Consider the following 14,420-nt stretch of genomic DNA (forward strand, 5'->3'; position numbering starts at 1 on the left):
ACCCTCATGGCCCTGTTGAGTCTTTCAGCAAAGAAGGCAGGGGTATTTTTGAGGCATTTCACTAAAAGAGAAAAACACCATGTAACTTCATCTGCAGAAAACATGCTCTAGAGAGTGGGCATGGAGCCCGAGTCCTTTCTGAATGTCAAACCCAACACTGTGACCACCTTCCTCTCCCTCATCTTCTAGGCTCAGTGACCCCAGGTCCTAGTTCCAGCTCTTTGTAACAGAAACTTACAAAGAGCTGACCCAGCCTCTCTCCAGGCAAGGAGTGCAGTGAAGGAAAAGTGAGGGCAGTGAGGAGGCTGAGCTGCTGGCCAGGCGGGAGGGGTGTTGACTGAACATGCCATAAGCCTTATGGTGAAGGGCTGGCTGGTGTCGAGTGAATGAATGTCCTCCTAGAGTTCTCAGAATATCCTTTCCCCAGAGTAACCAAGTCCCAACACTGTGGGGGACACACAGGAAATGAAAATCTCTGAAAACGCTCAGAAAAACACAGCACAAGCTCGACAAACCATGACTTCCCAAAGTAGGTACACAGAACAGTGGGGTTCCCAGCAAAGAGGCCAGCTCTTCGTAGGTGGGGGAGGCCCTGCTTCACGGAACACAGGCACCACAAGAAAGCACACTAGTGTCCAGCAGCCAAGCCAGCTTTCCTTAGCAAGAGCCTGCTTTGCTGTCGCAAGTAAAAATCTTTCCATGTGTTTCCATCATAAACATCTGTCAACTGCCTGGTGGGATTTATTTTTAGAGGAAACTTGGCAGGATGTGTGTGAGTCATTTTCCTCTGGGAGGACTGGGTTACTCTCCTGCTTGTACCCACACTGAGCTCCCTCCTCAGAGCTGCTTTGGAAATACCAACCAGACACCCCCTGGACAGCCTGGGGCACAGTTAACTATGCCACAGTCCTGGAGGCAGTGTGACTTCCCACCATGGGGCACAGTGGACTCAGCCATCTTGAAGCCTGTGGTGCTTTTATTTTATACAGACTTTCTGTGGAGCCAGGGCCTGGTGTACACACAGTTTCACTGCTCCTCGGCCACTTTTTCATTCAGCTAAAGACCAAGAGATAAAGAGATAAGATCCCACAGCATTGGAGCTTCCCCAGTGATGCCATGGCACTCCCATGTGGTGCAGGGCTTGGACCTGGGCCATGAACATGACAAGGCAGGTGCCCTGCCAGGTGAGCTATCGCTGCAACCCTTGTGACTTTTTTACTATACTACCCCTCAGAGGATGGGTGAGCACTATGAAAACTTACATACCACGCAGGGGGCAAGGCAAGCCCTGACACCTACCCACGGCCAGCATGCCCTGCTCAAGGTCCCCAGACATCTCCCGGCAGATGCTCTTCTCAATGTCACGGCCTGTCATTCGCTGGTACTCATTGAAAACTAGGAGAGGGGAGACAGAAGGAATTCGTCATACACCAGATTCCACTCCTCGTTCTTAAATTCCACTGTATTCCACTTAAATTCCACTCTTGGCACTTCAGAATGTACCTGGACCTGAAGACTAAGTCTTTGAAGAAGTAATTAAATTTAACTGAGGCCCTCTGCGTGGGCCCTAATTCAGTCTGCCTGACGTCCTTGTAGGAAGAGACTGAGACACACAAGGAAAGGTCAGGGTATGCACACACAAAGGGTAGAAGACTGTGTAGAGCACAGCGAGAAGGCAGCCACCTGCAAACCCAGGGGAGAGGCCTCAAAAGAAATCAAACCTGGATGTGGTTTGTCAGGTAGCAAGATGGGTAAAGCACTGGACTCTCAAGCATGAGGTCCCGAGTGCAAGCCCCGGCAGCACATGTACCAGAGTGATGTCTGGTTCTTTCTGTCTCTTCTCCTTTCTCATGAACAATAAATAAATAAGTAAATAAAAATTAAAAAAAAGAAACCAAACCTGGCACTGTGATTTTGAACTTCTGGCTTCTAGAACTATGAGCAAAATGCCTGCTGTTTAAGTTACCCAACCTGCCATGTTGCTTGTTGTAGAAGCCCAAGTAGACCAACACAGGACATATGGGGAGGAGGCCTCTGCACCTTCATGGAGCCCACTCTGTCTGCTCTGCTCCCAACTGCCTGAGTCTGCTCTACTCCCAAAATCACCAAGTTTCCTCACTCCACAAGTCAAAGGCACTCCGTCCCTTTACTCCCCCCTCCATGCCTGTGCATCACTAGGTGGCTTTCTCAAATTGTACCTTAATCTCTCATCTAGAAATCGTGCACACGCGTGTGCATGTGTACACACACACACACACACACACACACACACACACACACTGGTATAGTGTTTCCTCCTCAAATCCCTGCACTTCTGGTCTGTAATTTCAGTCTAGCCTCTCTCTAACTACGCCCATTCAGCACTCCTAGCCTATCACAAGATTAGCTAAACGTACACAGGAAATAGAAGATCCAGGTCCTAATTCTAGCTCTGACCTTGGATATAAACCCTCTCTTCTCCAGCCTGGGTCATAGTTTCTATCAGTGCTGTGATTTCTGCTCCACTTGTACCTGTCTTGATTAGTTAGTGTTTGTATCAGATCAGTTTCTTTATCCTAAGTAATGATGTCTGTGGACTGGGGCCGAGTGGTGGCGCACCTGGTTGAGTGCATGTGTTACAATGTGCAAGGACCCGGGTTCGAGCCCCTGGTCCCCCCCTGCAGGAGGAAGTGATGAAGGAGGGCTGCAGGTGTCTCTCTTCCTCTCTCCCTCTCTATCACCCCTTCCCTCTTGATCTATCTTCCCTCTCTATCCAATAAATAAAGATTTAAAAGTTTTTTTTTAAAGTTTGTGGAATCAGGATATGATAGGTTATTTGCATATTCTATTATTTAATAAAATGCAAAATGTTTAAAGAGTATGCATGTTCACTCAAATTCCATGGTAGTATAGTACAAAGGTTAATTAAAAGTGTGCTCTGGGGGACTTGGGTGGTATTAAAGTGGGTTAAGCACAGGTGGTGCAAAGCTCAAGGACCACCAGCATAAGGATCCCGGTTCAAGCCCCCGGCTCTCCACCTGCAGGGGAGTCACTTCACAGGCGGTGAAGCAGACCTGTAGGTGTCTATCTTTCTCTCCCCCGTCTTCCCCTTCTCTCTCTATTTCTCTCTGTCCTATCCAACAATGACGACATCAACAACAACAGCAATAATAACTACAATAATAAAACAACAAGGGCAACAAAAGGGAATAAATAAATATTTTTTAAAAAGTGTGCTCTGGAACCAGAGGGCCCAAGTGCAAGTCTGAGCTCTGCTGTAACACCAGTGAAGTGACCTAACTCCTAGCTGCCTGATACCCGCTTCCCCCTCTGTAAGTACAACGAGGAAACCAACAGCACCTACCTGCATGCATTATAAGACTCTGCATACACACAGAGTGGTGCTTGATGCTAAGTCTGGTCATGATTTTCAGTCCTCAACTGCCCTCACCTGCTGGCTGCTGTCACAGCTGGCCTCCGAGATGTCTCTTTCCTTCTGAGGTCAATGGTCAGTGCCCTGTCCCTACTGCTTCCCCCATACCTGGGCCCTGACTCAGCGGGAGTTCAATTCACAATAGCTGAATGAATGAGTCAGTAAATAAATGTTATCTAGCGTTACACAGTGCTGAGTTTATCTTTGATGCCACACTTTGGAAAACACTGGGCTAGGTCTTCTTGAAGGCTCTCAGTCCTGAGAATCCACATTCTGGTGTATAGATGTACCAGTCTGCAGGAGGCTCTCATTTCTCTGTCTGCTGGTAGCAACTGTGAGATCACCACCAGGGGGCTCTTCTAAAGCAGTGAAAGCCCCACGCAGGCTCAACTGCTAAGTATTCCTGCAAGCTATTTCCACACCCACTCACTATAACAAGCTTGCCTTTAGATTCCTGGTTGTAGGAAGCCAGGACCACCTTACCTGCCACCAGGTGGGCCCGGCTCCGGGAGCACAGAACTGCATTGAATTTGGACTCATCTGTCCCCAGGCGGTTCTCCCCAGCAGCATACAGCTCCTGGACAGACAGGAAGATGCACATGAAATGCAGGCCTCATGCAGATGGATCCCAGGCCCCAGGTCACCTAAGAGAGCTGGGTCCTTTGGGCCCTCAAGCATGGAAATGAAAGCAAGCCTCTACCCATGCTCTTTTCACTGAGCAGAGCCACATATGCCTTCCCTGGACAACAGAGAGGAGGGAGGGACGGAGGACTTAGAGATAAGAGGCCAGCCGGGCTCTATGACGAGCAGGCAGCAGCTCTGACCCAACCTACTTGCTCTGCTACTGCTTCTTGTGGCCACCTTACCCCTCAACTCTACAACGCAAATTAGGACTTGGGAGTCATAAAACCGAAGGCCCAAAGGGACTAACTGGAGTAATTTAAATGGAAAAAGCAGGTCAGCTTTCTGGTCAGAGAAGGATTAGGATCATGGTTAAGTACACAGTGGGGCAATTACTCTCCAGCACCAGATGAGGATATGATGCAGGGACACAGACTCAGCCACCCGATCCACTTGTCACAAGAAGTTAGAAATGCAGATTTCTAGGGGGAGAGTTCCCTGTCTTTAAAGTAGCTTCCCAGGCCAGCAAGATGGCTCGCTTGGATAGTGAGCTAGCTTTGTCAGATGCACAAACCAGGTTCGAGCTGGGTCTCCACGAGCTTGGGAAAGCTTCATTTGGCACTGTTGTTAGGGACAGTTAAGGGAACTCCCCCCGCCACACAAGAATGGCCCTGAAGGCCATTAGATGGAAGGCCATTAGAAGACATACCAGGGACTTGGAGCAGGCTGAACTAGCCAAGCAATTCCCCATACCACCCTTCCCTACAAATTCATCACAGCATGGATGAGCGTCCAGATACCAGGCTGCCTTAGAGTGGCACCAGTCTCTCCTCCTTCTATCTGAGGCCATAAAATGCTGGCCTGCACACCAGAGCACAATGACTAAAGGTGTAGGTAGCATCATGGATGGGGAGAGGGGGGTGTCGGGGTCTGAGAAACCAGTATGCCTCAACACTGAGAAACTCAGGCTCTCAATGTCTCTATTATTTTATTTGATTAGAGATTCAATATTGATTTACAAAATCACATGTCAACAGGGCTATAATTCCACACTGTCCCACCACCAGGGTTCTGACTCCCAAGTCTCTCCACTGTAACCCACTGTGGTTCTCCCACGGTTGCAGACATGGGGTAACTGTCACCTCTACAACTAGCTGTCCACATTTGTACAGAATTGCCCTCTTTCTTCCAGGTCCAGTCCTCTCTTTCCCTCCAAGCCACACATAGTCCTATTACTACATCCACATCTCTCTCCTTTTCATCCCCTTTCTCTGGGACCTGATGGGGCTGGAGTTCAGAGCCCTCTTATCCTCTTCTTCCTATCACTCCTCCCATTGGGAGTATAGATCAAAATTGTTTTTAAGGTACAGTAGGTAAGAGTTCTGGCTTATGTAATTGCTTCTCTGCTGGATTGGGCATTGGAAGGTTGATCTCTCTTTTTTTCTAACATTTTATTTATTTATTTTAATGAGAGAGATTCAGAGAGAAAGAACACTGATCAAGACCAGAGCACTGATGAGCTCTGGTTAATGGTGCTGGGGACTGAACCTTAGAACTCAGAGCTTCAGGCCTGAAATTCTTTTTGTATAACCACTGTTATAAAAAAAGACTGTCTCCAGACCCCCACTTTTCTTTTTATTCTTCCCTTCTTTCTTTCTTTCTCTCTCTCTTTTTTTTTTATCAGAGCACTGCTCAGCTCTGACTTATGGTGTATATGGGATTAAACCTAGAACTTTAGACCCTCAGGCATGAGAGTTTCTTTGCATAACTATTCTGCTATCTACCCCCCCATCTGTCTCTCTCCACATATCTGTGCATGTATCTCTCTTCCATCACCATACCTGCTTCAATAAATACCCATCCTCTCTGGAATCTCATGGAGTTTCTGTGATTTTTCAAAAGAATCTGATTTTTTTAAATATTTCCTTTTGCTGCCCTTGTTTTATTGTTGTAGTTACTATTGTTGTTGGATAGGACAGAGAGAAATGGAGAGAGGAGGCGAAGACAGAGAGGGGGAGAGAAAGACAGACACCTGCAGACCTGCTTCACTGCCTTGAAGCGACTCCCCTGCAGGTGGGGAGCTGGGGGCTCGAACCAGGATTCTTAGCCAGTCCTTGCGCTTTGCACCACCTGTGCTAAACCCGCTGCACTACTGGAATCTGTGATTCTTCACTTTGATATTAATCTATGATCCCACCATCAGAGTTCCAAGGGGGGACCCCAAGACTCCTGACCCCCTTACATGCTTTACCTGTGACACTGTAATATCTTTTCCTGTGTCTCTGTCTCTTTATATCTGAAAAAGTTGATTCAGAGCAGTGAAGCCCTGGAGAATCTCCCCAAAAGTTCCCTGAGACAATAAATGGCAAGGAGTGCCATATCATTTATGGAGGTGGGATCTCACGTGACTAGGCTCTTCACTTCGCTTTGGCATGGTGCAACCACATGCATATCTGCAAAGAGGCAGAATTTGCGTCTACCCAATAAGCTTTTGGAAGTGTGAATCCAAAGAGTTTCCAATTTGCATCCTTTCATGGATGACCTCAATGTATTTTCTAGGTCTGAGATAGCAGCTCTTGGATCTGAAGGTACACTGATACCTAAGGTCAGAAAGTGGTGAGCAGGTGTTCAGAAGTCCTAGGAACAAATCCAGCTCTAAGAAAGCTCAGCAGAAGATACCAAACCTGTAAATTGGAGGCAACTTCCCGCTCAGGTAGGAAATATGGCCAATAGGGAAAAAAAGTGAAGGAAAGATCCCAGTGGTTTAAGACAGGAGACTTGGGAACTCTAGCTCTGATTCCAGCAATGGAAATGGATGTCAACTATGGGTGACTCAATGGAGTCATTCAGATAGACCCTGCGACCTTGTGGAAAGGAACCTTGATCAAAGCAGAAGCAGAAGTGGCCTGGGCACAGACAATAAAGTTACAAATCTGGATTCGGCTCTAAGGTCTGCCACTAGGTTTCTCTGGGCACAATTCTCAAGCTTTCTGGGCCAGGTTCCTCATCTGGAAAGACAAATGAGCCAGGCCAGAACAGCAGCACTCTTTCAGCTGTACCCAGGATCCACACAGAGATCCTCTTCAGCCTGACAGATGGCAGAAATAAACTTTCAGGAGCAATGAAAGAAGAAAGAGGATGATCAGTTCCCTCTCTCAGGGAAGTTGGGGTTCTCTCTAGCTAGGATGTGACGGTCTGAATTCATTGGAAATTGAAAATTCAGTCTCCTCTAGGAAGGTTGTTCAGAAGCCTAAATACATGGAAAAAAACAGCTCTCCCCTCTGTCAACAATTTACAGAGGCTGGCGACAAGAGCAGAATAATTCTAAGGGTATGCAAGCAAGGTAACAACTGGTTTCTAGGCTCAGACCTGAAAAAGTTTAACAGGCAAGTGCAAAATAATGCCCCTACGTAAACATAAAGATACATGCAATTAAAACCAGGGAGTGGCCTGGGAGGTGACTAGGCCTGCGTAGGGAGCAGTACTTGCATGTATGAGACCCTGGATTTGATCCCAAGTACCATATATGCCAGAGCAGTATTCTGGTCTCATAAAATAATTCTTTAAAGGGAGTCGGCGATAGCGCAGTAGGTTAAGCGCAGGTGATGCAAAGCACAGGACCAGCGTAAGGATCCCGGTTCGAGCCACCTGGCTCCCCACCTGCAGGGGAGTTGCTTCACAAGCGGTGAAGCAGGTCTGCAGGTGTCTATCTTTCTCTCTCCCTCTGTCTTCCCCTCCTCTCTCTATTTCTCTCTGTCCTATCCAACAACGATGATGACATCAATAACAACAACAGTAATAACCACAACAATGATAAAAAACAAGGGCAACAAAAGGGAAAATAAATAAATATTAAAAGAAATTTAAGGGGAGTCGGGCTGTAGCGCAGCGGGTTAAGTGCAGGTGGCGCAAAGCACAAGGATCGGCATAAGGATCCCGGTTCGAACCCCGGCTCCCCACCTGCAGGGGATTCGCTTCACAGGCGGTGAAGCAGGTCTGCAGGTGTCTATCTTTCTCTCCTCCTCTCTGTCTTCCCCTCCTCTCTCCATTTCTCTCTGTCCTATCCAACAACGACAACAACAATAAAAACTACAACAATAAAACAACAAGGGCAACAAAAGGGAATAAATAAAATAAATATTAAAAAAAAAGAAATTTAAAAAAATAATAATTCTTTAAACTAAAAAGAGAAACACAGGGTAACCATCAAGTCATATGATATCTCACATGCATAATGGATGTATCAATTACTGTCATATTTATCATCTCACATATTCATAACTCTTTTTTTTGTTTTCCTTCTGATTTATTTTATTTAGTAATTATAACAGAGTTGAAACCACAGAATCAGGCTCATACATGCAATGATGGGTCCCAAACTCAGGAGCCAAAGCTGATGAGGTAAACGGTTTCTCTACTTTGCCAGCTAAGAGGATATAAGCAACTTAAAATTATAAAACTTTACATATAGCACTAGTCACAATGAAGAAAAGTGAAAATGTAAAATAAATACAAAATTTACTGTATACTTATATACATTTGATCTGCTAATTAATCTTACATTGCTAATTGATTGTATATTCCTTAGTAATAGTATAACTTTTTAAAATCCTTTTTCTTTCTTTCTTTTTCATTTATTTGACAAGACAGGGAGAAATTGAGAGGGAAGGGAGAGAGAAGAGAGGGAGAAAGAAATACACTTGCAGACCTGCTCCACCACTCATGAAGCTTCCCCCTTGCAGGTGGGGACCAGGGGCTTAAAACCAGATCCTTGCACAGCACATTGTAATGTGTACACTCAACTGGGAGCACCACAGTCTGGCTCCTGTACTCACTCTTACACATGAGGACACTGAAACCCAGATTGGTTGGATGACCAAGGCCGGGCCACATAGTTAATAAGCAACAGAAGTTGTCTCTGACTCACACACATCATCAGGAACGCCTTCTCCTTGCCCACATTGGAATGCGCCTATTAAGCACAAAGACAGGGGCCATCATACTCACTTGGACATCTCTCTGGACGAGTGACATGTCCACGTTTGTGCTTTCATTCCGGTTTCCCTGAAAGTGAGAATCTGCATGGTCAGTCCTACTCCACGGAGTCATACACCCCTCCCTTCTAATTTCTTTCCTTCATTGCTCAGAGACCCACCTCTCTTGGCTCTGAGCCCCAGCTCTGTTCATGGTGAGAAAGGTACCTGACAGAGAGAGATGAGAAGCCGCTGGAAATGCCCTGATGTGTCGCTCCGAATGGCCTCCTCCAAGGTCTTTTTGAATTCTGAAAGGGAGACATGGGGAGAGTCCACCCTGTAACCCCATGGACAAAGCTGCCCATTGCAACCAATCGCTAGTGGGCACTGGCTAGAGAAAAGTCTGGATGTCTTGGTCACCAGAGGAGTAGTCCATGCGGATCTCCATGTCCTCCAGGGACACATACTCACTCAGAGACCCAGAGGGGCTTAGACTTCCAGGCTGTCCTGGTCTGTTGGCTGACCTTGGCCCAGGCCAGACCCAACTGACTTCCCTTACTTCTTCCTTATAGGAGCCACATGCCTGAGTGTAAATAGCAGGAGGGCTGGGGCTTGGCTGGAAGCCCAGTGGATTGAGTATAACAGGAGGAAGAGGTGACAGAAAGGCTAGAAGGAACAAGAGGCCCTAGGAGAGGGTGTGGCAGGCCTGGGAAACCCAGGGATTTCTGAGGGCAGAGGCCCTGGGGCGGCCTAACCTGCTTTGTAGGCTGTAGTCAGCTCCCGGATGTGTGCGTTGCTACGGGAGGCGAGGATCTCAATCAGGCAGGCTTCATCTGTGCCAGCACCCTGTGGTGGCAGAGAAGACAGCAAAGCACAAGCTTGTTAAAGCTGCCTCAATGGCTCCTGGCAAAGAGAGCAGGTGCCATGCATCTGCCCTCTTCCCCAGGGAGCAGGTCCCAGCAACAGAAGCTACTATCACAGAACATGGCCAAGGTGCTGCTGCAGCCTGGACCCAAGGGAACCGAGGTGCCCTCCACAGCCCCGGCCCAGGAAAGTACCATATAATGACAGCAACACGTCTGAGATGAATAGTGATGACATGGAGAGTTACCCCCCCATCCCTGTTACCCTCCCTCTTTCCAGGTGTTACAAATCAGAGAGCTGCAATGACTTCTCTGAGGCTACAAAGTGAACAGCAGGTGAATATGTGGACCCAGATATGTTTATTTTAAGTTCAGTCCTGGAAGGAGATAAGAAACAACTGAGAATATGGTTTAGAGCCAGGGAGTGGGCATGTGGAAAATATGAGTTCTAGAGGGACTGCAGAGCTTTTGGAACCAGTAACAAGGAAAAAAGAGATGAGCAGGTCAGGGCTGGTGAGGAGGGAGAGAAGAGGCCAGTAGCCTGGCTTCCAAGTTGGTCTGACTTGGTTGGTTCTGGGCCAGGAAGATAACAGAGCAGCAATACACTAGGTTTGTATGCCTGAGATCCCTGAGATCCCAGAGATTCCCACAGATCCCAGGCCTAATCTCCAATGTTACCATATGCCAGTGTTGAACAAGGCTCTGGTCTCGTTGCCATGAAAATAAATAAATGATTATTTAAAAAAACAATTATTATTAGTGCTGCCACTAACTACAAGGAGGAAATTTTAGGATCCGCAAAGCAATGTTTCAGGTGTCTCTGTCTCTTACTCTCTATCTCTCCCTTCTCTCTCAAGCTCTCTCTCCCATCTAAGCACTACCTAGGCCCAACCCTGCTTAGCTTCCGAGATCACATGCGACTGGGCATGCTCAGGGTGGTATGGCCATAGACCCAAATTCTCTCTCTGTCTAAAGTAAATACATAAATAAGTAAATAAAAGGTTAAAAACTGGAGTGGCACTATCTCCCATCTCAAGGTGAAGTTATGACGACTTCATGAGCTAGCAGGCAAAAAGTACCTGGAACAGTGTGTCTTCAAGCAAGAAAAACATGAAGTGACCTATTTTTATGGTTATCACTACTACTGGACCACTCAGTTTACAAGTGCCTCTGTTGGCCACCTTGCTCAGTGCTTACCACACGAATAAGATTAGACAGAGCATTTAAACTCCCATTTTGCAGATGCTCAAAGTCAGTCAGTGAGAGCTGTGTCATTTGTAACATCCCACAACCACCACTACCTCCTGAAACTGACAGGCAGTGGGGCTGTACCCCAGGGCTTCAGGCCATGGCCTTCCCCCAACAACCCCCCCCCCCCCCGAACCAGCAGTAAGCACATATATGTGTCCAGAGGAGTCCTTACTCCTTCCAGCCCCAGAGTTCTCTGCCTTCCCTCTTCGGGGCAAGAAAAGTCACTGTGCTGGTCAGTCCTCTGAATAAGGTCAGTCCTTCAGAATTCCCTACTACTTTTACAAGGTCTCCCCCTCAGGAGAGGCTGCCTCTTTCCCACCCACAGAATATCTGCTGAAGGTCTGGCAAACTGCAGTCCCATGCAGAATACACAGGAGCCTCTCTGGGTCTGCCTAATCAATTACGGGAACCAGTGAACCCAAAACAAAGCAACCAGAATGTGTCCCCTACATGAAATCTGGGCTGAGGGACAGCTGGTCTTTTCTATGTCTGGACCACTGAGAGAGAACTGAAGATGAGTTGACAGGAAAATCCTGCCCAGGGCTATGCCTTCTCCACCTCTTGGCCCTGGCCCTCACCATATTAAGCTATTCATCTTTATACTCATAAAGACTTAAGTTCCAGGAGCTGGGAGGTAGCGCAGTGGGTTAAGCGCACGTGGTGCAAAGCGCAAGGACTGGAGTAAGGATCCTGGTTCGAGCCCCTGGCTCCCCACCTGCAGGGAAGTCACTTCACAGGCGGTGAAGCAGGTCTGCAGGTGTCTATCTTTCTCTCCCCCTCTCTGTCTTCCCCTCCTCTCTCCATTTCTCTCTGTCCTATCCAACAACGAATGACATCAATAACAACAATAATAACTACAACAAGGCTACAACAAGGGCAACAAAAGGGGAAATAAAAAGGCCTCCAGGAGCAGTGGATTCATGGTGCAGGCACCGAGGCCCAGCAATAACCCTGGAGGGAAAAAAAAAAAAAGACTTAAGTTCCTTAAGAGTGTGTTGTCAAAAAAAAAAAAAAAAGAATGTGTTGTCAGCCTGGAATGTTCCTAGCCGTGACCACAGAATGTGAGCTCAGACCTACAGGGATGCAGAGGTTACATAGGCTCCTGTGCTGAATATGGGCCCCAGATCAAATCGATTAATACAATTAATACAATTTGATTATTAATACAATTAATAATATTTATATACTTTTCCCATATTTGGGAGCTACTCTCTTCCATGATCCAGCTTTCTAGTGTTCTTTCCAACTATGACAGCATCCTCCCAGACAATAACTTGGGTCCACCTGCATGTTAGCTGTCAGGCTCAGGCAAAGGCTAGTTGGGTCATGGGCCCCTTGGAATATACCTAAAATAGACCTACTACCTTTTTCCAAAATGGAGACCCCAAATCTTCATCTGCAATATTCTTGCCTTTAGGTTCATGACTAGTCAACAATTTGTTCTGCTTTCTATCTTAACTTTTTTTTCAGCCACCCAGTTTCACATGATACCATGATGCCAACCTGACTTCCCTGGACAGACAACCCCACCAATGTGTCCTGGAGCCCCACCTCCCCAGATCCCTTCCCTACTAGGGAAAGAGAGAGACAGGCTGGGAGTATGGATTGACCTGCCAATGCCCATGTTCAGCAGAGAATCAATTACAGAAGCCAGTCCTTCCACCTTCTGCACCCCATAATGATCCTGGGCCCATACTCCCAGAGGGATAAAGAATAGGAAAACTATCAAGGGAGGGGATTGGATGCAGAGTTCTGGTGGCGGGAATTGTGTGGAATTGAACCCCTCTTATCCTATGGTCTTGTCAATATTTCCACTTTATAAGTAAAAGTTAAAAAAAAAAGAGTGTGTGTTATCTGCTAATTACAGAGCTCCAATGGACAGAGGGTGGTTCCCCTCCCTCGCTTCATACCCCTTCTTATCTCTGTATCACTACCTTCTCCTTCAACCACAGCTCCCACCATGTTTCTAAGATAGATGGATTGAGATTTGCATGCTCCCTGGTGATGAATGTTCCCTCAACTGCTTGTTGCGGGAATTTGCCAGAAGTTTTCCAGGCTATTCAACTCTAACCTGGGAAGGTGCAGAAGCCACAGTGACATCATAGCTACGACACAGAGTCCAGGTCATCTGGACCATTTGTCCACATGTATGAATGAAAACACACACACACACACACACACACACACACACACACACACACACACACACTTACCTTGATGGCTTCTTTTATCTCATAGACATCAAAAAGGACTGGAGTCTTCATGAGAGCCAAGATTGCCTTCTCAAAGTTGCCTGACAGTTCAGATTTCAGATCTTTGATCAAATCCTGATTGGAGATTCAAACAAACAGACATACAAACAAAGCTCATTTTGAGAATCAACAAAAGGTTGACTAATAAGGGACAGTCCACCATACTAGAGGATCAGCAGTATCGACATTAGCTAGAGTCTAGTAGAAAAGCCATATCTCAGAGCCCAGTTGAGAGCCAGAATTGAAGCCTGCTTTTTAATCAGATCCCCAGGACACCTGGCACAATAAATGTGGAGAAGCACTGAACTAGAGCACTAGCCCACTTAACCCAAGTTTTACCTTTCTAAGATTCAAAAGCCATAAAGTCCAAAATACACCACCCCTACAACTGTTCAGTTCTTAAAAGTCTTCCTTTCAAAGCTCTTCCATCAGTTACACTTCATAGGCTGGGCAGAAATCAGCAGCCTGGATTCCCAGGAGGGCAGACAGGCCAGGAGGGAGAGGAACAGGAATAACCTGTCCATGGTTTCACTGAGTCCTGGCAGAGCCAGAGTTAGGACTCAGATCTCCAGACAACTTTCTCTAAGCCTCAGTATCCCATGGACTCTGGAATTCTCCCTCAGCCCATCCTGCATCTGTAGAAGCTGTCATCAGATAAGATGTCACCAGTTGAAAGGTCAGGTCTCTGGCTAGGTAGACAAGAAATACCCCAATGAGTTTTACTGTCCAATCAGGAGATCTAGGCTCCACTGGCTCAAAACAGTAGCAGAGGAGAGTAGAGCTGTGACTTGGTTCAGGAGGCCCCAGGCCTCCCTGCGCCCTGCCCATTCATTCCCTCACCTTCCCATACGCTGTCTTGAAGGCCAGGAGGATCTGCTGCCGCTGCTTGTTGGAACGACTCCCCAGGCAGTCGATGATGGCCTGCTCATCAGTCCCTGCAGGCAGAAGAGGTAGGAGTGGGCAGGGCTGCAGGTGGTGTGGCTGCTTTGCAGCTAGAGTCCTGGACTAGGTCTCCAACTCTCCTAGGCATCCCCCCTGCACCCATGCT

General features: G+C 47.1%; 1 protein-coding gene across 1 annotated transcript in view; it reads right to left on the reverse strand.

The window, feature by feature from the left end:
• The window catches only part of ANXA11 (annexin A11), a 52,041-nt gene that overhangs the window by 3,315 nt on the left and 34,306 nt on the right, over positions 1–14,420 (reverse strand). The window contains exons 6-13 of the mRNA XM_007539402.3: positions 14,213–14,307; positions 13,334–13,447; positions 9,762–9,852; positions 9,235–9,314; positions 9,041–9,097; positions 3,896–3,989; positions 1,300–1,395; positions 3–61 (exon numbers count right to left, since the gene is read on the reverse strand). Of these exons, the coding sequence (XP_007539464.1) occupies positions 3–61; positions 1,300–1,395; positions 3,896–3,989; positions 9,041–9,097; positions 9,235–9,314; positions 9,762–9,852; positions 13,334–13,447; positions 14,213–14,307 (686 nt within the window). The remainder of the gene's footprint in view (positions 1–2; positions 62–1,299; positions 1,396–3,895; positions 3,990–9,040; positions 9,098–9,234; positions 9,315–9,761; positions 9,853–13,333; positions 13,448–14,212; positions 14,308–14,420) is intronic.

This window comes from Erinaceus europaeus, chromosome 1 (genome assembly GCF_950295315.1).
Source record: "Erinaceus europaeus chromosome 1, mEriEur2.1, whole genome shotgun sequence".
Lineage (NCBI taxonomy): Eukaryota > Metazoa > Chordata > Mammalia > Eulipotyphla > Erinaceidae > Erinaceus > Erinaceus europaeus.